Source organism: Nothobranchius furzeri, chromosome 6 (assembly GCF_043380555.1).
Source record: "Nothobranchius furzeri strain GRZ-AD chromosome 6, NfurGRZ-RIMD1, whole genome shotgun sequence".
NCBI lineage: Eukaryota > Metazoa > Chordata > Actinopteri > Cyprinodontiformes > Nothobranchiidae > Nothobranchius > Nothobranchius furzeri.
Window position 1 is genome coordinate 70,093,689 of NC_091746.1, and position 25,000 is coordinate 70,118,688.

Here is a 25,000-nt window from a genome sequence, read left to right on the forward strand (position 1 = left end):
AGCTCTGACCTTGTTCCAGCAGGAAGGAAGTCAAAGTCCCAGAGTCATCAGCACCATCTCCTCATGTTTCAGTTGCATGTATTCCCCACTAGGGGGCACCCACGCGTAAGCCAAAGGCCACAGGGGAGATTTTTCTAAGAGGGTTTGGCTAATCTGCTGTTTATTTGTTAGGAATGGAAAATGACCTCATCATGCGTCAATTTTCTGTTTAAATGTTAAATAAAATAAATAAAAAGTGATAAAATACCTGATGGAATGAATCTGTTAACACACACACACACACACACACACACACACACACACACACACACACACACACACACACACACACACTATTTTATTTAACATTTCAACAGAAAATTGACGCATGATGAGGTCATTTTCCATTCCTAACAGATAAACGGCAGATTAGCAAAACCCTCTTAGAAAAATCTCCCCTGTGGCCTTTGGTTTACGCGTGGGTGCCCCCTAGTGGGGAATACATGCAACTGACACAAATCTGATGGGTTAGGGTTAGGGTGGTACATTATTAATGAGGTCAGTGTTTTCCTGTTATTAATATCAATGCTAGTCGCCGTAATAAATGATGTTGCAACAATCAGTACTATAGATGAGGTCCTTTTGGTGAACTGAAGCATAAAGTAGCATCTTCAGGAAAGCAGGAAATAACATCTGGGATGAACTAGTACTGTCTGGCGATTGCAGTTTAAAATAAGAGGCTGAGAAAACTTTGGGCGTGGCCTGCATCATAAAAAAAGCGCTGTCTTTTGTGCTGTTCTGAGGACATGTTAGAAGAGCCTCAGTGTGGCGTTCAATGACCAGAAAAAACATTTTTTTTTACGGTGCTCTGATACAGTACATGAGGATGCGTACAATACGGCGTTCTGAAGGGATTTCCGCCACTTTTTCTACGTTTTTAGTTTAAAGACAGCGATTTAGGCACCGTTACATAACCATACGTGAGCCCCAGGGCAGCTGTGGCTACATCGTAGCTCATCACCACCAGCATGTGAATGGGTGAACGAAACACTAGCTGCGTTTTCATGTGCCTAATTTCCTCAATCCGATTGAAATCTTGGTTGATCGGAATTTCCGAATCTCTGTTCACATGGACACGAACTGAAATGATCCAATCATGCCGTGCGTACATATGCACCAAGCATTTAATCCGATTAAATAGGTTGAGCATGCGCAGAGTTGCCTTTCACGAAAGAAAAATTGTAAACAAACGCCATGAAACGAAAAGAAAAATGTAAAAACAGAAATAACTATTCTTCCTGCTTTCCTGATCCATTTATTCAATTTAATATTTTTATTTAGCTCATAGAAGTTACGTTTTCTTCAGTGAATAACTGCAGATATATGCTTTGCTGCATTTTATTGTTGATTAAAATAAGGGAGGGTTATGTCTGCCTCTTGATCAGCTGGTCCGCAGGTCTGAATTGACAGCTGTTGCGTTGCGCTGCGGCACAGAGCGGGGGTGGGGTGGGGGGTTAGACTCATGTTTTATTACTGAGCTCTGTTGTGGCTTATTATTAATAACATGTGACGATCAGCTGAAACTGTTGAGAAAAATCTGTTCAAACAAAATAACAGAAGATGTTCAGAAAGTTTAGAAGCCTGTGTTCATCATTAACGAACCGCATCTCAGGTCATCTGCGTTTACGTGCTTTTAACGAACACGGACTTTACTGTCGTCCAGAGTATTTAACCGAGGACGTTTTCCTACCCAACATCAGCCTCCAATCAGGTCTGTAAAACCCATGTTATCCTGTGTTCTTTACAAGCGTGTCTCCATCACCTGCTGCAGAAGCTGCTGTGTTCAAAGCTGACAGAAACGGGGATCCGTGCGCTGCAACCCCCACGATAAACCTGCGTATTTCCAGTAAAGATTTCAACATCTTTGTCGAATGATTTGTGCAATAATCAGATTTTTATTTTACTTCCACAAAATGCAAGTTCTGAATTAAATATTACTGAAACGGGACGGCTTGTTGTCGGATTTAAAAGCCGCCGCTCGTTAATTACACCGTCATTTTTGAAGTCAGGCAGTCCAAATGACAGCGGAGAGGCCCGCTGGCTGTTGCACACATGCGCAGTGGGCATTATTTTACCCCAACAATCCGAATGGCTGTGCACATGCACGTCAATCGGAATGAAGAACGGAATAAACCACCTCTCTCAATCGGATTGAAATTTCAATCCGATCGGGCCGAATCGGATCAGAATATTCTGATTGACATGTTTACATGCAGAATTTTCAATCTGAATGGGCATTCAATCCGATTAAATATGCGCATGTAAACGTGGCTACTGTCGTGTAAAGCGCTTTGGAGTCCTCTGACTCTGAAAGGTGCTGTACAAGCGCGGGGGTCACATTTATCATAAAACGTCACACTCACAAGGCTTGACTTAAGTCTTTGTTACCATGGTTACCAGTGACATGCAGGTTTAGGACAGGTGTGACTTATATAACAGCCCCCCCCCCCCCCCCCCCAGCAGAGATTCTACACTAAGGTTTAGAAACGAGGCTCGGCTCTTTAAACATTTATCACGATGAGATGAAATCAGAAACAGGTAGCTTTCGTCTGCTTTTCTCTGGATGGATTTTGTTCGACGAGTCTCATCGTTTTATCTTGGTAGTTTACCTGAATGTTCCTGATGAAGGACACGGTGACCCTCTCCTCGAACTCGTTCAGAGGCGTGTACAGGTTCAGGATCTTCACAATCTGCAGCAGACAAAGGCCAATCATTCCATCATCTTCTGAACTGCTCCATCCTTACCTGTGTCTCAGGGCACTGGTGTCCATCTCCATCAGTCACAAGATGAGAGACAAGGGACAGGTCCCTTGTCCATCACAAGGACACACAGAGACCATGAAGAACAAACTAACTCTACTCAGAAAGGCTGCTGCAGGATTTGAACCTGCAACCATCTACCTGTGAGGTAAGAGCACTTTCCGCAGCACCACCACACAGCCCAAATACTGACTTTCTATAAGTAACTTCATAAGTAGAATGAACCAGACCAGGAGGGTGCATTTACTGACCTGCTGGTGTACTGACTAACACTGTGATGTGTTCACTGACCTGCTGTACGTTCAGTGCCGTGCAGAGTGAGCAGATGGCCTCAGCATCCTGAGAGGTTTTCTTCTTGACCTGCAGCAACTGGGCAGCCTGGATGATGGGGTCCAACGTGCTGGAGGCTTTGCTCTGGAACAGGTTGTTGGCTCTGAGCCACTCCTCCAGCTGGCTGGTGTTGTACCTGAACACAAACACACGTTTACCTGAGCATCAGAAAACTCAACTATGGTCTTAAACTGACTGAAGTCATTTTAAATGCATGTAAACACGTTAGTCTGACTGGAAGTGAACTGGGTCCAATCCAGAATAAGTACCCAGATAATGCAGTAGGAGACGACTTCCTCTGCATGTACACGGCTCAGTCCAGCTGATACTGGTTACTTCCAGAAGTGACAAGACCATGGAATTGGTCTAATGATATTATCATCACCAAAATGTAACGTGTAATCAGGGTAGGAATCACACAGAGGCTTCCAGAAGAGCCGTGTGTGTGTGTGTGTTGGGAGTTCCAAGTCTATTTTGCCATGGCCCTGGGTGTGGGGCTGAGTTTTGAAGGTGATCTGAATTGTATCAAGTATATAAATAATACATGCTTATAAAGTATTTCTTTATAAAGTTAAAAGGTGTGGTGGGATAAATCTACATACATTTTCCTTTTCAAGCTCTTTGTTTTGTTTTCTTGTGTGGTATAATATGGTATGGTATAGTGTGGTGTGGTGTAGTATAGTATAGTATAGTATGGTGTGGTATAGTATGGTATGGTGTAGTGTAGTGTGGAATAGTATGGTACAGTGTGGTGTGGTATAGTATGATATGGTATGGTGTGGTGTGGAATAGTATGGTATGTATGGTGTGGTATAGTATGGTATGGTGCAGTACAGTGTGGTGTGGTATGGTAAGGTATGGTGTAGTGTGGTATAGTATGGTTCAGTGTGGTGTGGTGTAGTATAGTATAGTATGGTGTGGTATAGTATGGTACAGTGTGGTGTGGTATGGTATGGTAAGGTGTGGTATGGCATGGTATGGTATGGTATGTATGGTGTAGTGTGGTATAGTATGGTTCAGTGTGGTGTAGTATAGTATAGTATGGTGTGGTATAGTATGGTACAGTGTGGTGTGGTATAGTATGGTATGGTGTGGAATAGTATGGTATGTATGGTGTGGAATAGTATGGTATGTATGGTGTGGTATAGTATGGTATGGTGTGGTATGATATGGGAAGGTGTGGTGTGGTATGGTATGGTGTGGTGTAGTATGGTATGGTATGGTGTGGAATAGTATGGTATGTATGGTGTGGTATAGTATGGTATGGTGTGGTATGATATGGGAAGGTGTGGTGTGGTGTGGGTATGGTGTGGTATAGTATGGTATGGTATGGTGTGGAATAGTATGGTATGTATGGTGTGGTATGATATGGGAAGGTGTGGTGTGGTGTGGGTATGGTATGGTGTGGAATAGTATGGTATGTATGGTGTGGTATGATATGGGAAGGTGTGGTGTGGTATGGTATGGTGTGGTATAGTATGGTATGGTAAGGTATGGTGTGGTACAGTATGGCTCAGTGTGGTGTGGTATAGTATAGTGTGGTGTGGTATAGTATGGTACAGTGTGGTGTGGTATAGTATGGTATGGTGTGGTATAGTATGGTATGGTGTGGTATAGTATGGTATGGTATTGTATGCTATAGTATGTTATGGTGTGGTATAGTATGGTGTGGCGTGGTATAGTATGGTATGGTGTGGTACAGTATGGCTCAGTGTGGTGTGGTATAGTATGGTATGGTGTGGTATAGTATGGTGTGGTGTGGCATAGTATGGTATGGTGTGGTGTGGTACAGTGTGGTGTGGCACAATAACAAGTTATCAGATGAATACCAACCACTCTGACACCATTGTTTAGTCTACACACCCTGGATCATGAAGCTCTGGAGATCCGGTCTGCAGGTGAAGCCGTCTCAGAGCGAGTGAGTGGACTTCTGATGCACCTGAAGGTCATAGACACCCTCAGCAAACACGACTGGTCAGAAGATACTTCCCAGGTGGCATCTGGTGGACGGTTTCACGTCTGGTGAGTGGGTGGTGGGTTGAGTAAATAATAATAGTTGATTCATAAGGACGGTTCATTCGCTGCTGAAGTTATTCCACTGAAACATCTGGTTAGATTCCCCAGGATGGTCATTTAGCACGAGCTGTGAGCTTTGGCTGAACTCAGGGCTCTGGTAGAGCGGGCTACAGTAGGAAGTGATTCATCTTTGATGAAATGGTTATTTATTAATGTTGACCAATCAGATGTGAGACATGTGTCTAGGTGTTTACCAAGACCCTTGGCCCCTTTCTTAGAAAGCTAATTTCACTTAATATATGGATCAGGTCTGTTAATCCACTGATTTTAATATGCGGCTGATAATTAATCATTATTAAATCACCAAGTAGACTCATTTAGTGTATTTAAGATCTGAAATAAGTTATGAAATAAACATTAATGTTGATGAATCAATTAAAAAATCACTTTAGATAAAATTATCTACAAGAAATGTTCTAAGTATAACTAACTTGTGAAGAATCAATGAGAGAAATTAAGATTCATTTTATTAAAAAGGGAAAAGTCTCGTCTTCTGCATAAGACCCTAGAGTTGCAGCAGGATGTCAATAGTGGCAGAAGAGAAGTCAGACGATGGAATTGCTTTGGTACAGGGTAGAACACAACATTCCTAGCAGAGGAAGCTGCTGTACACCCGACTATTTGATCTCTGATAATGCTGTGGATAAATAAATTTGTTAGCCTTTACCAACATTACAACTGACCATGTTGTAAAGTGCCTTGGAGGGTTCCAGAACTCTAGAAGGCGCTATATCAAATACAGGCCACAGTATGGTGTGGTATAGTATAGACGGCTCTCCCTTTCCCTGCCTCCAACATGCCTCCATCTAAAATGCTAGGTTATCCAGAGTTATCCCTGTAGTTATGCTGCTATAGGCTTAGACTGCTGGAGGACACACTGACCACTTTCCACACTCGACTACTTTCTTCTACAATCTGCTCTTTAACTGCATTATTTCCTGCTATTTCAGCTGTAAACTTATTTTTTCTCTAAGTGTTTTTCTCCCCAGAAGAAGCTACAATGATGTTCTGCTGAGCTGTGGTGGCCTCATGGAGGGGGCCATCGTCTAGCACACTGCTGCTAACCACTTAAACATTCTCCCTCTCCTGATAATAACTTTTTACTCTCTTTGACATTGACTGTGCTACTACTAGTTTACCCGTTTAATTATAGATTCACTCGGACAAATACAATAAAGTTTATCTCTCACCAAACAGAATATTTACTAAGAAATCACAATGTAACCATTGTGTGTGTGTGTGTGTGTGCGTGTGTGTCTTCTCCATCTCCAGTGAGTCGAGTTGGATGGCTGCGTATGCCGAGCCAGGATCCTCTGGAGGTTTCTTCCTGTTAAAAGGGAGTTTTCCTCTCCACTGTCGCTGCATGCTTGCTTAGTATGAGGATTGCTGTAAAGACTCTGACACTAGTCAGTGACTCGATGCGACCTGCTGGGTTCCTTATATAGGAAACTTGTTACTGACTGGCTTAATGACCTGACCTGTGTTGTTTACTGTGTGAAGGTCCTTGAGACGACTCTTGTCGTGGTTTGGCGCTTTAGAAATTAAGTTGAATTGAATAAATGGTAAATGGTAAATGGCCTGTATTTGATATAGCACCTTCTAGAGTCCTGGAACCCCCCCAAGGCACTTTACAACACAATCAGTCATTCACCCATTCACACACACATTCACACACTGGTGGGGATGTACTACAGTGTAGCCACAGCTGCCCTAGGGCGCACTGACAGAGGCGAGGCTGCCGAGCACTGGTGCACCGGTCCCTCTGACCACCACCAGCAGGCAAGGTGGGTTAAGTGTCTTGCCCAAGGACACAACGACTGCGACAGACTGAGCGGGGCTCGAACCTGCAACCTTCCGATTGCGAGGCGACCACTTAACTCCTGTGCCACCGTCGCCCCAATAGAATAGAATGATAGTATGGTGTGGTATGGTATAGTATTGTATAGTATGGTGTGGTATAGTATTATGTGGTATGGTATGGTGTGGTGTGATCCTGCCATGTGAATTCATGGATTTTTTTTTTCACATTCTGTCTCTCACAGTTGGAAGTGTACCTATGATGTAAATTACTGACCTCTGTCATCATTTTAAGTGGGAGAACTTGCACAATTGGTGGCTGACTAAATACTTTTTTGCCCCACTGTAGTATGGTATAGTATGGTGTGGTATAGTATTATGTGGTATGGTATAGTTTGGTGTAGTATAGTATTGTATAGTATGGTGTGATATAGTATGGTATAGAGTGGTGTGGTAAAGTGTAGTATAGTGTGGAATAGTATTATGTGGTATGGTATGGTGTGGTGTGATATAGTATGGCATAGTGTGGTATGGTATAGTTTTGTATAGTATGGTGTGGTATAGTATAATGTGGTATGGTATGGTGTGGTGTGATATAGTATGGTATAGTATGGTGTGGTATGGTATAGTATGGTGTGGTATAGTATGATGTGGTATGGTATGGTGTGGCATGATATAATATGGCGTGGTATAGTATGGTTTAGTATAGTATTGTATAGTATGGTGTGATATAGTATGGTATAGAGTGGTGTGGTAAAGTGTAGTATAGTATTATGTGGTATGGTATGGAGTGGTGTGGTGCGATATAATATGATATAGTATGGTGTGGTATAGTATGGCTTGGTGTAGTGTGGTGTGTAGTACAGTATTGTATAGTATGGTGTGATATAGTATGGCATAGTGTGGTGTGGTAAAGAATAGCATAGTGTGGTATAGTGTGGTACACAGCTGGAGGCATTACAGGCTCCAACCTGAAACCTGGTCCGGTACCTGAGCTGCATGCCGGTGCTCCAGGAGCAGACGTCTTTCCGCAGAAGAAGGTTGTTTAAGGTGACAGCGTTGATGCAGTGAAATAGTTGTCTAACCACCTGCCCCACGATCTCCGGGTCAAGTCCGTGGTCTCGCATGATGCTGGTGAACTGGCTTAGCTGTCGAATTAGAGCCTGCAGGGTGTAACTGGTGGGCCCATCTGCATCTGTATCCAAGCTGTGGGAACGGTTCCTGTAGCCCATTGGCTTCACACCTGCCAGGCTCGGGATGCTCTCACTCTCCAACATGGCCGACACTGTGGGAATGGGGCAGAGGCACAAAGATGGGGTCAACATTCAATTCAATTCAAGTTTATTTATATTACACCAAATCACAACAAGAGTCGTCTCAAGGCTCTCCACACAATAAACATTCCAATACAGGTCACGGGTCTCATTTACGAAACATTGCATAGAATCCTTACTAAAACCGTACTTAAGCTCAGTGAAAAAAATGTACTCACGCCAATTAGGTTTGTGATCTATCAAACATGGAGTATGCACAGCTTCACGCAATCTCCGCTTTAAAAATCAGAGACTAACTAGAAAGCTGTTCTAGACTGGTTTAGATCATACCTTTCTAACAGAAGGTACAGTGTCTGTAGAAACCACATCATGTCAGATTCTACTGATCTGTTCTGTGGGGTACCCCAAGGCTCTGTTTTGAGTCCACTGTTGTTTCTGCTGTACATACACCCTCTTGGACAGATACTTGATTCTTTTCATAATGTCTCTCATCACTGATATGCAGATGACATTCAGCTGTACTGCTCCTTTAAGGATTCTGAGTTCTATAAACTGTCTGAATTACTAGAGTTTCTATCAGCGATCACCAGCTGGCTAGAAGATGACTTCCTTCAGTTAAACTCTGAAAAGACTGAATGTCTGATCATTGCCCCTGAGAGCATGGTTCCCCTGATTAGTCTAAAACTTGGTCATTTATCCTCTGCCGTCAAGACAAACTTAAGGCATTTGGGTGTTTTTGACCAATGTCTCTTGAAGGTCACTCAAAAACTTTGGTCCGAAACAGTTTTTATCATTTAAGAAATTTCTCCAAACTGTGAAGGTTGGTGTCAAAACATGAACTTGAAATGGTTCTCCATGCCTTTATCTCCTCCCGTCTAGATTACTGTAACACACTTTTCACATGTTTTAACAAAAAGCCCTTGACCGCCTTCAGTTGGTCCAGAACTCTGCAGCGAGGCTCCTAACTGGAGCAAACAGAAGAGCTCACATCACTCCTATTCTGATGCCTCTGCACTGGTTACCCGTTAACTTTAGAGTTCATTTTAGAGTCCTGACTAGAACTTTCAGGGCTCTATATGGTCAAGCTCCTCCCTATATTACTGACCAGTTAAAGCCTTATGCTCCAACCGGAGCCATCAGGTCCACCCACCAGAACCTCCTAGAAGTTCCAAAACCAGATATAAAAGTCAAGATGATCGCTCCTTCCAGACTGTTGCACCCTGACTCTGGAATGATCTTCCTTTATCCTTATGCAGCGTTGACAGTCTGAACACTTTTAACTCATTTGCTGCCAGCCGTTTCCTGATCGGTAAGGCCTTTTGCTACCAGTGTTTCTCACCATTTTTACTGTTTTTTTTAAGAGTGACAGAACGTTGCGCGCTAGGATGATGTAGACGCCAAAACAACCAAAACAAAGCGGAGATTCACCTCTTATATCAGGAAGAATTCGCGCGTTGAGCGTTATCAGTTCTTTCCTATTTTGTTGTTGAATTGTGACCGGCAGAAGTTTTTCCGGTTCGCGCCTCACTTTTTTTACAGCAGCGGCCCAAAACGATCTCCTAACCCGTGGATGTTCTGCTTCCTGATCACGTGACGTGTGACATATGCGGATGAAGATCGGCTTTAGAGCTGAGATGTTTGTTCTCACGGTGTGGGGGTTCGTCCGACGCCCACACAGTAAAACATGCTAAAGTCGTCATTGGCAGTGAATTAGTTAAACAACAGCTGAAGACCCTTTTATGTCCCCCCCCCCCCCCCCCCCCCCGAAACAGGCAAAAAAATGGAGACGAGATGGAAAAAATATCAGTTGTTAATATCGGCCCGGTTTAATTTATCGAACCGATACGGATATGTTAAAAAATGACATTGGCCGATACAGATGCTGATGCCGACATATTGCCCATCCCTAGATGGAACTCAACCTGGTGACACTGACAGAGCTTATCGAAATAACGTCACTGCGAATGTGTGTCGCATTCAAAGCTAAAGGCGGTCCAATGAAATATTAGTGTGTGACATTTTTGGCCGGGCAGTGGTCAACATCGTTTTGTTTTTAGCCTGATTGTTCAAATGAAAAAATCAAAGATCTGCAATGAAAGCGCTGGGCCAAACCCCTCACGAGGAGCTGCTGCTGCTGCTGCTTCCACAGGAAATAATGACTCCACATAATTCCAAGCAAAGAAGAAAACTTGTCTACTTCATAACATGTCAGTGAAAATGTTTTCATGTAAGTAACCACATAAACCCTTAAGAAAACCTGGAAATCATGTACAACAACAAATTATGCCCATAACCAGACAATTACCTGTAAATAACTAGAATTTCCATTATAATAAACACAAAACTCCTTATAAATGCATGAATCAAGACAAAACTCCTTCCAATAAACGACTGAATCCATATAAATACCTACAGAATTCCACCTTTAAATGGGTTTTATTTTTTATTTATCATAAATAACAACAGAAAACCATGTAAATAAACCCAGAGGGACGGTATGCACCCACAGCATTTTATATGATCAATCATTTGTTGTTAAACCGACAGCATCAAGGTCAGATGAACTTATAACGTTTAAACACTCTGCAATGGCTGAATGTTCCTTTAACCTTCACATTCCAGTAGATCTCTTTGGGCCACAACAGGAGTTCTCCAATGAACTTCCAGGAACTCTACAGGAACCCAACAGGAACTCACCAATCATGGGGTGGATGATGCCCTCGCCAACCTTAATGAGCTGCTGGTAAATCTGGATAGACAGGTCACTCAAAACCTGCCGATACTCGGCCAGGTCAAAGTTCTTCAGACAGTGTTCGTTTTGTTTAGGCGTGTTCTGGGTCATGAAGGTCTGAGAAAGACAAGTCAAGGGAGATGTCAGACAGGAAGTGGGAAGTGTGGGTCATTCATGGTTTAACAGCAGCTTCCTGTTGTCGACAGCAGCTCTCACCTCGTCTCCACTGTACTGTTTGAGGCAGTGAAGCAGCCGGCTGCTGTTGGCCAACCAGAACGACATCATCTCAAAGTCCTCGTTGTTCTTCTGCAGAACCAGGAGAATGTTACCACAGTGTGTGTGTGTGTGTGTGTGTGTGTGTGTGTGTGTGTGTGTGTGTGTAGGGAGCAGACCTTCAGGACTTTCTTGATGGCGTTGATGGTTGAGGTGAGCAGAGACTCCACCTTCTGGTCATCGTTGATGTAGTCTGCGTGGCGGATGCACATGAAGAGAATGTAGGCGGGCAGACACGGGACCGTGGCTGACACGGAGCTGGGTTTGATGTCTGGCACACAGATAAAAACATCCATCAGCTGATCTGAAAGAACCTTGAGTTACAGGTAACTAGATCTGATGGAGGGAAGTCCAAGTCTGACGAGGCCAATGGGGTTCTGGTCTAGTTTGGCACGTCTCTGTATGACCCACTGTTCAGTGAGCAGACTGGTCCAAACCTACTGCTACCTGCCATCTTCTCCTCACATCTGTGTGCAACAACAACAGAAATCTCGTCTTTTATTTCGCTCGTCACAAGCTGAGGCTGGGTGGTGTGGACTAGGGCTGCAACCATTACAAACGTTGGTGGTACGATTATAGCATGAGAAATAATCACAGTTTCACGATTACATTATATGAATTGATTTTCCATTTGTATTAACACATAGAAATCACAAAGACACACCCTATGATGTAATAACGTGCATGATTACAGCCTATAAAGGGTTTGAACCCCTGAAGATATCGATTGCTCCTTTTCAGCGATTCTGCTTAGAAACATTTATTTGTAAAATTACAGTAATGTCTGCAATTCTTAAATTACAGTTTAAAACTTTTAAAATACCTTTAAAAGTGTTGAGTACTTGTTTAATCTGTACATCTGCAGTGGTCTTTGGTGGAAATGAATACCCTGTGAGTCGTAGTTAAAAAAACTGATTTTTAAGCTCTAGAAGGGAAGTCAGCTTTATTCTAGAGCACATCTCAAACACAGAGACAATGTGCTTTACAGTTATCAGGACATGATATGAAGTGGTCCTAGAGCTGAGCCTTGGGGGACCCCACATGTCATGGTGATCCGCTTTGATTGGTAGTCCCTAATAGAGACAACATAGTCCCTATCTTTGAGATAGGACTGGAACCAGACAAGCACTGTGCCTGATAGTCCCACCCAGTTTGAGTCTGTCCAGACGGATGTTGTGGTCCACTGTTTTACAAGTCTTTGCAAGTTTTGAACTCTTATTTCCTGATATGTGGACATCTCACCTCAGACTGAATAACAGCAGCACGACTCTACCACTGACTGTCTGCTCTGCAACGTTGATGTTTTATCTCCAGAAATAACACGAGCATGGAGGAGTTCTGCTGTGTGGTGGATTGCAAATGCTAACGGTTAGCTTCTACTATCAGAGACGTTCTCTGCGGTTTCCTGGACGCTAAACCAACAACAGCTTCCCCGTCGTGAGTCAGATGGGTGAGTCCATGAATGTTAGTGACATTGTGACGTAGATCTGTCAGGATCTTCTAATCCTATAGTTCCACTGTCTGTTTTCTATCAGAAGCTACTGCAGAAGATAAGTGTAGGAGACTATTATCTATCAGAAGCTAATGTACATGACAAATCTTCTTCATACTCCAGGGTTACTTGTGGAGTACCACAGGGTTCAGTGCTTGGACCAATTCTTTTTACTATATATATGCTACTCACTCAGTTATATTTATCCATTAACCCTGATGAACCTAATCGGTTGGGTAGATTACAGGCTTCTCTTGAGGACATAAAAAATTGGATGACTCTAAACTTTTTGCTTTTAAATCAAGACAAGACGGAAGTTCTCATCTTTGGACCAGAAATCCAGAAAAGGAAATTGCTTAGCCAATCACCTGACCTGAATGGCATTACATTAATCTCCGAGAACAAAGTAAGGAACCTTGGTGTTATCTTTGACCAGGACATGTCATTCAGATCCCACGTTAAACAGGTTTGTAGGATTTCCTTTTTCCACCTTCGGAATATTGCTAAGATTAGAAGCATACTTTCCAGGAGTGATGCTGAAAAACGAGTTCATGCATTTATTACATCAAGACTGGATTACTGTAATTCATTACTCTCAGGAAGTCCACAGAATGTAGTTAAAAGTCTTCAGCTTGTCCAAAATGCTGCAGCTAGAGTTCTGATGAGAATTAAAAAGAGAGATCACATCGCTCCTGTCTTAGCTTCCCTACATTGGCTACCTGTTAAATTCAGAATAGATTTTTAGATCCTTCTTCTCACATATAAAGCTCTTAATAATCAAGCTCCATCATACATCAGTGATCTGATTGTTCCATACGTTCCTAACCGAGCACTTCGCTCTCAGACTGCAGGTTTACTGGTGGTTCCCAGAATATCTAAAATTAGGATGGGAAGCAGATCTTTTAGTTATCAGGCTCCTCTCCTATGGAACCAGCTCCCAGCTTTAGTCCGTGAGGCAGACGCCTTGTCTACTTTTAAGACTAGGCTTAAAACATTTTTATTTGATAGGGCCTATGGTTAAAATCTGATGTTAGCCCAGATCTGAACCAGTGGGGGAGTAGAGGGAGGTGGAGTGTACAGTCAGTAAAGACGGCTCTCCCTTGCCCTGCCTCCAACATGCCTCCATCTAAAAGGCTAGGTTATCCAGAGTTATCTCTGTAGTTATTCTGCTATAGGCTTAGACTGCTGGAGGACACACTGACCACTTTTCACACTCGACTACTTTCTTCTACAATCTGCTCTTTACCTGTATTATTTCCTGCTATTTCAGCTGTTAACTTTATTTTTTCTCTAAGTGTTTTTCTCCCCAGAAGAAGCTACAACGATGTTCTGCTGAGCTGTGGTGGCCTCATGGAGGGGGACATCGTCTAGCACACTGCTGCTAACCACTTAAACATTCTCCCTCTCCTGATGATAACTTTTTGCTTTCCTTGACGTTGGATGTGCTACTACTAGTTTATCAGTTTAATTATAGATTCACTAGGATAAATACAATAAAGTTTATCTCTCACCAAACAGAATATTTACTAAGAGATCACAATGTAACCATAGACACATTGCTTGGTGTGTGTGTGTGTGTGTGTGTGTGTGTGTGTGTGTGTGTGTGTGTGTGCGTGCGTGCGTGCGTGCGTGTGCGTGCGTGTGTGCGTGCGCTCTGTCTCCATCCCCAGTGAGTCGTGGAGGATGGCTGCTTATACTGAGCCAGGATTCTCTGGAGGTTTCTTCCTGTTAAAAGGGAGTTTTCCTCTCCACTGTCGCTGCATGCTTGCTTAGTATGAGGATTGCTGTATAGTCACCGACACTAGTCAGTGACTCGATGCAACCTGCTGGGTTCCTTATATAGGAAACATTTTTTCTGATTGGCTTAATGAACTGACCTGAATTGGAATGTTTATTATGATTTGACGCTATATAAATAAAATTGAACTGAATTGAATTTATAATCATTATTTATACAGAAACTTATTCTGGTGTGTGCGACCATTCAGCAACACTTTCACAAGTCCAACCAGAAGGAAAGGATTTATCTCTTTACCGCATGTGCCTCTACATTTATCGCGATACAGATTTTAGGCCGCGTGGCCCTTTCCTACGCCTCATCTGTCTAGAACTCCTCGTGAGTCGGTCGGTGTGGGGAAGCTTCGGAACGCCTGTTTCGGAACGTAGTTGGAGGCGAGGAGAGCAGAAGAGGGCGGGATTTGGAGTCTTACTCTATAATATTTCCTGATAGGACATCTCGCCTCTGATCAGCCGGTTTCTCTGTGAACTTGCTCATACTGGAGGCCCAACAAGCCAGTTGCAAAAGGCAGCCATTTTTTCCATGCTGGTTCTGATGGTCTCACCAGTTATGAGAGTCTTGATGAGTCGGACCTCGTCCTGCTTGCTGTACTCCAGCATCCCCTCAAAGTCCTTCTCCTTCCTCTGAACGGTGATCTGCCGGCTCAGCTCTGGTCTGGTGGTTCTGTTCTGAACAGCGGCGTGAGACACTACGACAACAACAACAGCATGGTCAGTCAGCAGCAGCTTTGGACCACCATCCTGATTGCTTGTGCTGTTACCTTCCAACTCCTGGACCTTCTTCATGTAGATCCTCAGCTGCTTCTTCAGCTTCCGTTCATTCTTCTCTAGTTTCTCCACCAGCTCCTTGAGGTCCTGAGAGATAAACAAACAGATCAGAACGACCGTGAACTCTGCTGAGTTCTGCATGATGCTAAAGGTCCTGACCAGGTTATCGTTGGTGAGCCGAGTGATCTCCTGCTGGACACTGTACTCCACCTTGGCCTCTGGAGACAGAGAGGCTGTGTAGTTCAGGATCTCCTGCTTCTTCTCAAGGTCGTCCTTCAGCAGCTCGATCTGAGTGTGTAGAGCCTCCAGCTCGTCCCGGTGCTGCCGGGTCTGAGTCTGGAGCTGAGCCTCCAGGAGCCTGAATGGACCAGAAAGTCACTGAGACATGGCAGCGACGGAACCCACTCAGAGACTGACCAAGGCCTAATCTATACTTCTCCGTCAGCTCCACACCGACATGCTCCATATCGACGGGGCAGAGGCGGTGCTGTTGACACATTTACAGGAAGCATCGTCCTGACCAATCACAGACTTGCAGTTTCTGTCTCTTTCAAGGGATATCACAGGATCCCCTGTGAGCCTGTCAGAGAGTCCTTGCACCGACTCTTAGGGTTAGGGCACAGACAGAGAAGTATAAACGAGACCAAGCCTCTGGACGGACCCATTCCTCTTTTCATCAGGAGACAAACTTGGAAAAAGCGAGTCAGAGAGACGGACTACAGGAAGAAGGCTTAGAGAGACTGACTGACACGCAAACAAGTGAACTTGCATACAATCTTTACTGGCCACTGGCTAGAGTGCAACCCCCCATGCCATGGAAGGTCGTCGACCAAACTGGTGCATCTTAGGACAGCAGGGGCTCAGGAGGTAGAGCAGGCTGTCCAGTAACCGGAGGGTTTAGGATGTATTTGTTACGTTCGTACTGTGTTTGTTATCCAGTTTCATTGGACGATATCACCCTCTGCTGCCCGTGGATAACAGGAAGTGATACCACCAACATCCGGCGGTTGCTCTGACGCTTATAACTAAATGAAAAAGGGTTGTAGGATTGACCCCGGCTCCCTGCATTTGTGTCTTTGGGCAATACACCTAACCCACCTTGTCAGAGGGTGGTCAGAGGGACTGGTACAACCTGCGTTCGACAGCCTAGCTACCATCGGTGTGCCCCAGGGCACCTGTGGCTACACTGTAGCTCATCGCCAATGGCATGTGAATGGATGAATGTTACACTGTAGAGTGAATTCCCTCTGAGTCCTCCGACTCCGAAAGGCACTATACCAGTGTGGGTCATTTATAATCCATCCATTTAGGTCATGAGGAAGGAGGAGACTTCCCTCTCCCCAGTCACTTAATCCAGCTCCCCCGGGGAATCCCAAGGTATTCCCTGGCTAGCCGAGAAACATCGCCCCTCCAGTGTGCCTTGGGTTTTCCTTTGGGTCTCCTCCCAGTTGTGGAAAAAGTCACCAGGGAGACATCCAGGAGGCAACCTAAACTTGCTCCTCCATCTCCCGCTCCATCATTCCCTCACCTGTGAACAAGGCTCAGAGATACTTTTGGCCATTTCACATCCGAGCCAGCAGAGACCGGACTGGGTAGCTTATAAACGGTTCACACCTAGGTGGGCTTGTATTTGACCAATGCCACCCAGCCCGATTCATGCTGCCCCAAGTCTGAAAATGCTTTTAAACTCCTCCACTTGAGGCAGGACCTCATCCCTAACTTGGAGAAGGCCTTCTACCCTTTTCCAATTTAAGACCATGGTCTTGGATTTGGCGGAGCTGAATCTCATCCCAGCTGCTAAACACCTGGCTGGAAACCACTCCAGCTAAAGCTTGAGAAAAGTATCTGATGATGCCAACAGGACCACATCATCTGCAAAAAGACCTGATTTGTAAGCCACCAAAACTGATCCCCTCAACACCTTGGCTGCGTCTAGAAATCCCGTCCATCAAAGTTATGAACAGAATGGGCTACAACGGGCAGTTTTGGCAGAGTCCAACTTTCACCGGGGGTGTGTCCAACTTAGTGCCGGCAATGCGTAACAAGCTCTGACACCGACCATACAGGGACCTAACAGCCCGTATCAAGGAGCCTGGTACCCTATTTCTCACAGGGATTGGTTGGCTGGATTAACTCATATTTGTCCAACAGGTCAGTGTCTGTCAGTGTTGCTGACTTTGGTTCCAAGGAGGCTCCTCTTACATCTGGTGCTCCCCGGGGCTCAACACCCGGGGGGGGGGGGGGGGACCAACACCCTGGTATGCCAATCCAGTGGAACTGACCCCAACATCCAGAGCCTTAAGGATCTCTGCGCAGATCTCATCCATCCCTGGGGCCTTGCCACCAAGGAGTTTTTGACCACCTCAGACAACTCGGCTCCAGAGACAGGAGAGCCCAACCCAAAGTCCACAAGCTTTGCCTCCTGAAATCCCGCAGAAAACCAAGGGAGTCACCAGGAGGAGTGCTCTCCTGCACCATCTCCAGGGACTCAAAAGGGCGCGTAGTCTGATCAGCACTTTGGTGCTTATAAATTCACCAGTCAGGACCCATTAAATTGTGCCTAGGGCAACTATGTCGCTAGTGGCCAGTCTGAAACTACTTAGGGGAGAGGGAGAGAGAGAGAGAGAGAGAGAGCGAGAGAGAGCGAGAGCGAGATTCATCTGAAGAGATAAAGTTGGAAAAATGGGGACTCGAATGGTTTTCACACACTACCAGAACCACTAGGACTTGGGAATCTGAGTAATCTAGGAAGGAGCACACAGACACCTGGCTACTTGTTTGAGACCCTGGTAGGCCAGACCCAGTTCCCCGTCCTCGTTCAGCCGGCACCAGTCCTGAAGGTTACTGGTGTCCAGTAGCAGCAGAGGAAAGACAGGAGACAACAACAACTTAGACTAGACTGGAGGAGGAACCCAGATGGTACAGGCTACGCTGCCTGAACCCATCTGTAAGTAAACCTGTTGTCAAGTAGTCTCGGTTGGACGATCAGAAATCAACCATAGCACTTAGAGACAGTGAACAGCAAGTTCCTCCCCTCTCAAACCTCTCCATGAGGACTCTCAGTGGGCGACCTTAGCCAAGTGCAACCAGCTAAACCAGGGCCCTCGTTCGGAGGAACCGTCCTGTATTCCACCCTAACCACCGATTTTACAACGTTCGCACGAATGGCCTACGATTCATGTGGTGGCCTCTCTCTCATTCTCATGCTCCTCCCACATGTGGGTCCCCAGCTGCTGGTGTCCGTTCAGTCATTTACATAAAGAAACACCCTCAGTTACCCATATTTGGTCACACCACTTCCTCTAAAGCTCATGAGGGGAATCCATGTATTCTTTAGGAAAACAAAACATCAGTGACAGCAATTCCAAGGTACTGGTTCTCTCCGCTCAGCGGGAACGATGTGTAAATGTGGTCGGGAAGAGGAGAAGTCCCGGTCAGCTTTAGAGAAAAAAAAAACGATCAGACATAAAACTGAATCTAAAAAGTCCAACGAGTAACGGACTGAACGTTGCATCCGTTGTCGTTTACAGTTTTCACTTAAGGAGCTGTCGGACCTTCTGATTGGAGTCAGTTTTGCTCTTGTTTGGAAATATTTGTTGTCTAAGGGCAGTGCTGTCAATCAGTGTGGTTACCGTGGCAACACGTGGATGTTAGGGAAGTGGGAGGAGCCATCAGGGGGTTCTCATTGGGCATCTCCCAGGTTGTTTGTGACACGAAAGTTGAAATCAAGAAAGCAAACAAACCGACTCTTCGCCTTTAAAGCTGCACAGTGGTCATAATGTTATGATGCAGCTCAGTAAAAGATTCAAAAGTTTTTCTAACACGATTAAGAAGAGAAAACGCTGGCAGGACTCATGCACCTACGGAGACAGTGGGTGTCGCAGCAGCGATGACATCACTGATAACTGAAGTCCGAACGTTTTTTGTCGGTTTTCTTTTTGTTTTGTTGCTCCACCTGACCGCGGCTCGGTTCCACCTTTCAACTCGTATCTGAACACTGCTGTGGGCGGTCCTTAGAGCTTCAGATTCTTTTCAAGGCAAGTATTCTTCATCCTGAACTCCTAGTCCAGTTGCCAGAAGCAGAAAAACACGAACAGGTAAGACAACATGGACGAGCACGAGAGACAAGCAACCATGTAAACGGGGACAAGAACAACAGAAGTGTGTAAATAAAGCATAAATGATCGTAACTCCCTAATGCAACAGAGAAAAGACGGTTGCACCTGTGCTGCTCACCTGTTGCTCTGACAGGTGCTGTTAGTTAAAACAGCTTGTAGGGTGCTCACCCTCACATTTACGGTCTCGTCCATCTAGACCTCCTCAGTGTCAGATGCAACCTGCAGCATACTACATCTGCTATAGCTAGTCCCTAGGTGGGCCGTGCACAACAAGGTGAGCTCTACTTTATCAGAACGAGGCCCAAACCTGCGAGTGAGTGTGTTTCGCTGAGCTTATAACCTACGGCGCTGCCTACACATGTCATCATCATCTCTCACATAAGGCTTGAGTTTGCGTTTAGAAAGTGGGAATTGTGTAGTTCGACGCAGGTCCTCGGGACGTCCAGAGGACACACACTTACTTTTTAGACTCACACAGCCCGTGGTATGCTCGGAGAGCCTCCTCTTGGTCCACCGGCTCCTTGCTGTTGTTCAGGTCAGTGTCTTTCTCAGATTCCTGCCAAAAACAGCAAAGGCCCTTTTGTTACCATGGAGATATGGAAAACGGTTCCCATCAGCATTACAAGAAACAGCTGTTTTCAGAGAGATCTGGACTCCTGGCAGGGTTAGGTTAAAGAAAACAGAAGATAATCACTAAAACCTTTCCCGATTCTTCGTGTAAAAGAGCCAAAAACACGTGTTGGTAGTTTACGACAGAAAGGATTTAAGCCTAACCCAACCAACACTCCAAACACTGACCGCAAACAGGAGCCAACATCTGTGTTGTAGTGAGCTTCCACCACCTGCTGTGGCGTAGGGGAGTGTGTACAGCAGCAGGATGCAACGTGTCGCTCACACACATGAACCAGCGTTCACCGGGGCGAGAAACCAGAGGTGTGGCGTTAGAGCGCGTGAACGTAGACCGTCAGACGTGTGATAAAATATAAACTCACTCCAGATACGGCTCGCTGTGTCTGGAACTCTCTTAGATTGTAAAACTGTTCTTCCACCAAGGAAGGCTTATGATTCGCCAGCCGACATAACGTGATGATGCTGCACATGGTCCAGAGCAGCTGAGGGTCGCGCCAACCTGCAGAGAAGGTCGGCAACGCATTCAAACAGGAAGTAGCTCAGAGTCCTCAGAAATGTTTCTGGGTGCTTTTAGGAAATAAGTCAAGGAGGTGCGTTTGATTTGCAACGCGGAGTAGCATGAAAGTAACCTGCAGGGGTGGAGCTAATAATTCTCTTGTGTGTTTTTGTAACCTGGACCTTAGCGGTGGTTAAACTTTCATTACTGAGCGGCGCTACTTACTGGTGTGGGTTTCATGTTTGACTGAACTCCATCGAACCAGAACCAAAGAAAGATCGAATGTTTATTTTGAAAGTCCTGTTCAGAGCGGCACAGGAGAGAGGCGTTTCTGACGTATGAAGGACTTCCTGTCCAGTTGGAGGTGAGCTAGTCTAATCTGACAGGACCAACGGAGCGCCACAGGGTCGGTGTCTGACTACGGTTTTTGTGCCCCGGAGATGGGAGCTCCAGGGCACAAAGGCCGTAGTCAGACACCGACCCTGTGCCTTCACAGCTGGACTTCATCTGCTCATCAGCTGAAGAACAGCCTAGGAGAAGAGCGGAGACAGAAAGAGAGACTGCATCCGTGCCACGTCTCACTGTTTTAAGGGTTTTAGAAGGACCAGACCTTTGGAGATGGTTGAGGGACCTGGGGATCTCATTTATCAAACATTGCGTAGAATCCTGACTAAAACTGTACTTAAGCTCAGCTAAAAAATGTACTTACACCAAGTAGGTTTGTGATCTATCAAACATGGAGTACGCACAGCTGCACGCAATCTCCGCTTCATAAATCAGAGACTAACGAGAAAGTTCCTCAGCTGCATTTTAGTCACATCCCGCCCTCACCACGCCCACTTACTGCCATAAATAGTCAATGCAAAGTGCCTTGTAGATCTCATGCATATACATAAGTCGGCTGTTGCAGCGCTCCGCCAATGACATGGAGACCGTAGATCAAGGCAGATCAAGGAAGCGCTACTTCACAGAAGCAGAAGTTGAGGTACCTGTGGGTGAGGTGGAGAAATGAAAGGAAGTGCTTTTGCAAAACAAATAAGAGAAAATCCACCAAGTGGCACAGCGTTGCTGAAGCCGTCAATGTTGTGAATTCTTCAGAGAGATCTGTGGCGGATATAAGAATGGTCCGATCAGGATTCAATACCCAGATTCCTGGGTGGCGCTAACCAGTCACCCAAACAGAGATCTCCCCTGTACAAGTAGCCAGGGCGCACGATCAATCAGGTCACAGTGACAGGACACACACTGTCACAGACGCATGATGTTCTGTCTCAATCTGTCCCCCTGCTAGTATTCTGCATTCCCTATTCTGCGCTTCAGGCTGTGTGTGTGTGTGTGTGTGCGCGCGCACGTGTGTGTGCGTGTGGGGGTCTTGTTCTGTGTGTGTACGAAGCAGTACAAGTGATGATGCTGCAGGACTCCATACTTGTATCTTCTCAGCAGCAGCACTGCAGGTGCTCTCCATGTCCAACATGTGCGTAAGCCAGGTCCTTAGTCAACTTAAAGTTTTGCACATTTTTCTGCAAAGTTTTCTTTCATAAATCCCAAAGTTCGCGTGGAAAATTGCTTATGCAGTTTTCCGACCCCGTTTTGTACGTAAGCAAGCTTGATAAATGCGACCCCTGACCTTTGGAGATGGTTGAGGGACCACGTTTGGTGTTTTTTGAGAGCTTTTACGTTACCTATTGAACTTTAGAGTTGGAGCTTTACCGGCACATGCCTCTGTGTTACGGCGACCTTCATTCTACCATCAACACCTGGTCGTAACGGAGTCAGTCTCTACCAGGGATGTGTATTTTTGAAATTCTGGTGATACGATACATATCACGATACAGGGGAGACGATACGATATATCACGATATATTGCGATACATTCAGTCAGACGTTACAAGCATTTTTTACTGAATTTATTGTAAGAATGTTCAATAAACAGTCCAAACTGATACGTAACATGTTTAACGCGAGGTATCTGAACCATGATGGAGGGATTTACAGTTCAATGGTGGAAACAAAACCTGCTGCACACTGCTGCCAACTAGCGGGTGGCGATTGAATTGCACAAAACGAAAAGAAAATACACAAAAGTTTGCATGTAAATTCTTTCAAGAATTAGATACAAAGCTTTTGAATATCGATGTAATAATCGCAGGAAAAAATATTACGATATATTGCCATATCGATATTTCCGATACACGGTTTTTGAATATCGATATAATATTGCTGGAAAAAATATCACGATATATTGCCATATCGATATTTTCTTACATCCCTAGTCTCTACGGTTATATGAAGGCGTTAATCTGAACTCAATCTGGATTCCGCTGGATTATTGAAGGAATATTCTGGACTTTTTACATTCAGACCTTTAAATCTGTAAAGCTTCTGACACCAGTGTTCATCACTCACTCACTCACTCACTCACTCACTCACTCACTCACTCACTCACTCACCATGAGTTGACTCCTCTCCAGCAGCTGAGTGTTGCTCACGATTTGCGTCCTCAGAATAAGAACCTCCTCCTTCCGGGCATCCAGCTCCTCATTGGCCGCTTTCAGCTGACTCAGCAGCAGGTTGTACCCGTCCTGCAGCTCATTGGACGAGGTGTCCTGAGACGCGCGCTCAGCAACGGTCTTCCTCAGCTCATTCAGGTCATTCTTCAGCTTCTTGTTCTCCGACTCTAGTTCCTGTCTCTGCAAAGGAGCACAGCGGTCAGCATGAAGACCGCCTCTTCTCCTCCATCCCCCTGACACAGAACTCAAGCTCTCTCTGGATTGGTGGACTGGATCTGAGGGAAACCTGTCCGATTGGCTCCCTGCTGTTACAGACTGACACCTGTGAGCCTTTCAGGGCTCGTTCGGTACCTTGAGGTTGTTGTAGGCCAGATCTGCCGTCTCCTCCTCAGAGATGAAGGTCCGTGACTCCGAACCCTTCAGTGAAGGAAAGACGTGGAGCAATCATTAGCTTTGAGGTGATGACCCAGACTGGATACAGGATCAGCTGAATGGCTGACCTTGCGCTTGCTGAGCTCCTCCATCTTGTCCAGGTTGACCTGTAACCTCTTCCTCTCCACCTCCAGCTCTCGCACTCGTTTCTGCAGCTTCAGGAACAGACCGATGTCCATCGCAGCCTTTTCCACCCCCATCTCCTGAAAAGCACAACCAGGACCCACTGAGCGTCTTCAGGGGACGTGTCCACAACCACACACACACACAGAAGAAGCCCCGCCCCCCGACTCACGTCCACCAGCTGGATGGAGTCTTCGGTGTCTCCCACCTCAGAGGTGGAGATGGACGGGTAGGGGGATTCCGACTCAAGGCTGCTCTGATTGGACGGGTTCCTTTGATGGCCAGGATGGAACTGCAAGAGAAGAGGCGGTTCTGTGATTGGACTGAGCCTCACCCTCGGCCCAGACAGAACCAGGCCGGTGGGACACGGTCAGAAGCAGCGCCGGAACGGCTTTGAGGTCAAAGGTCACCTTGTTTAGAGACACCTCCTCCTTCAGGTTGTCATATCTCTGCTCCAGTCTGGAGAACTCCTTCAGGAGGTTCTGGTACCGCTGGCGCTCCTGGTCCAGCTCACGCTGCAGCGACATGCTGCTGGTTTCCTCTGAAACACAGAGTCATCCATCAGGTGGGAACGAGAGACGAGGACCCAGCTACGGCCGGGCGGCGCCGCCGGATCACAGCGGGTCAGACTGAGCCGCTGGAGGCAGATGATGGGATGGAGGGGATTTTTAGGTATGAGCAGCAAACTGAAATAAGCAACAACCAATGGCGGCACAGCTTTAGGGAATAATGATGAAGAGGAAGTTTGTCACCAGCAGATGGGACACCGGAGCCCTGGTTTGGCTGGAACGTCCTTCAGCCTTACAGCCGCGTTAAACTTCCTGTTTGAATAGTTGGTGCTCAGTTGGATACACACACACACACACACACACACACACACACACACACACATATATACACACAAACACACACACACACATATATACACACACACACACACACACATATATACACACAAACACACACACACACATATATACACACAAACACACACACACACACACACACACACACACACACACACTCACACACACACACACACACGCACACTTAAACACACACACATACACACACGCACGCACGCACACTTAAACACACACACATACACACACACGCACGCACACACACACACACACACACACACACGCACATATATACACAGACTCACACACACACACATATATATACGCACACACACACACACACGCACGCACACATAAACACATACACACGCACGCACACACAAACACACACACACACACGCACACATAAACACACACACATACACACACGCACGCACACATAAACACACACACACACACACACACACACACACACACACACACACACACAT

General features: G+C 45.6%; 1 protein-coding gene across 3 annotated transcripts in view; it reads right to left on the reverse strand.

Moving 5' to 3' along the window:
- Nucleotides 1-25,000, reverse strand: part of myo5b (myosin VB) — a 125,673-nt gene that overhangs the window by 805 nt on the left and 99,868 nt on the right. For 2 of the 3 annotated variants that reach the window (XM_054744635.2, XM_070552491.1), the window contains exons 24-38: nucleotides 24,057-24,187; nucleotides 23,819-23,938; nucleotides 23,592-23,726; nucleotides 23,443-23,508; nucleotides 23,032-23,271; nucleotides 19,917-20,011; nucleotides 15,497-15,695; nucleotides 15,331-15,424; nucleotides 15,115-15,258; nucleotides 11,400-11,551; nucleotides 11,224-11,313; nucleotides 10,974-11,124; nucleotides 7,993-8,287; nucleotides 3,091-3,265; nucleotides 2,649-2,729 (exon numbers count right to left, since the gene is read on the reverse strand). In XM_054744635.2, the coding sequence (XP_054600610.1) occupies nucleotides 2,649-2,729; nucleotides 3,091-3,265; nucleotides 7,993-8,287; nucleotides 10,974-11,124; nucleotides 11,224-11,313; nucleotides 11,400-11,551; nucleotides 15,115-15,258; nucleotides 15,331-15,424; nucleotides 15,497-15,695; nucleotides 19,917-20,011; nucleotides 23,032-23,271; nucleotides 23,443-23,508; nucleotides 23,592-23,726; nucleotides 23,819-23,938; nucleotides 24,057-24,187 (2,168 nt within the window). Of the gene's footprint in view, nucleotides 1-2,648; nucleotides 2,730-3,090; nucleotides 3,266-7,992; nucleotides 8,288-10,973; nucleotides 11,125-11,223; nucleotides 11,314-11,399; nucleotides 11,552-15,114; nucleotides 15,259-15,330; nucleotides 15,425-15,496; nucleotides 15,696-18,103; nucleotides 18,182-19,916; nucleotides 20,012-23,031; nucleotides 23,272-23,442; nucleotides 23,509-23,591; nucleotides 23,727-23,818; nucleotides 23,939-24,056; nucleotides 24,188-25,000 lie in introns of all 3 variants that reach the window. The other variant, XM_054744637.2, reaches the window with a different exon arrangement.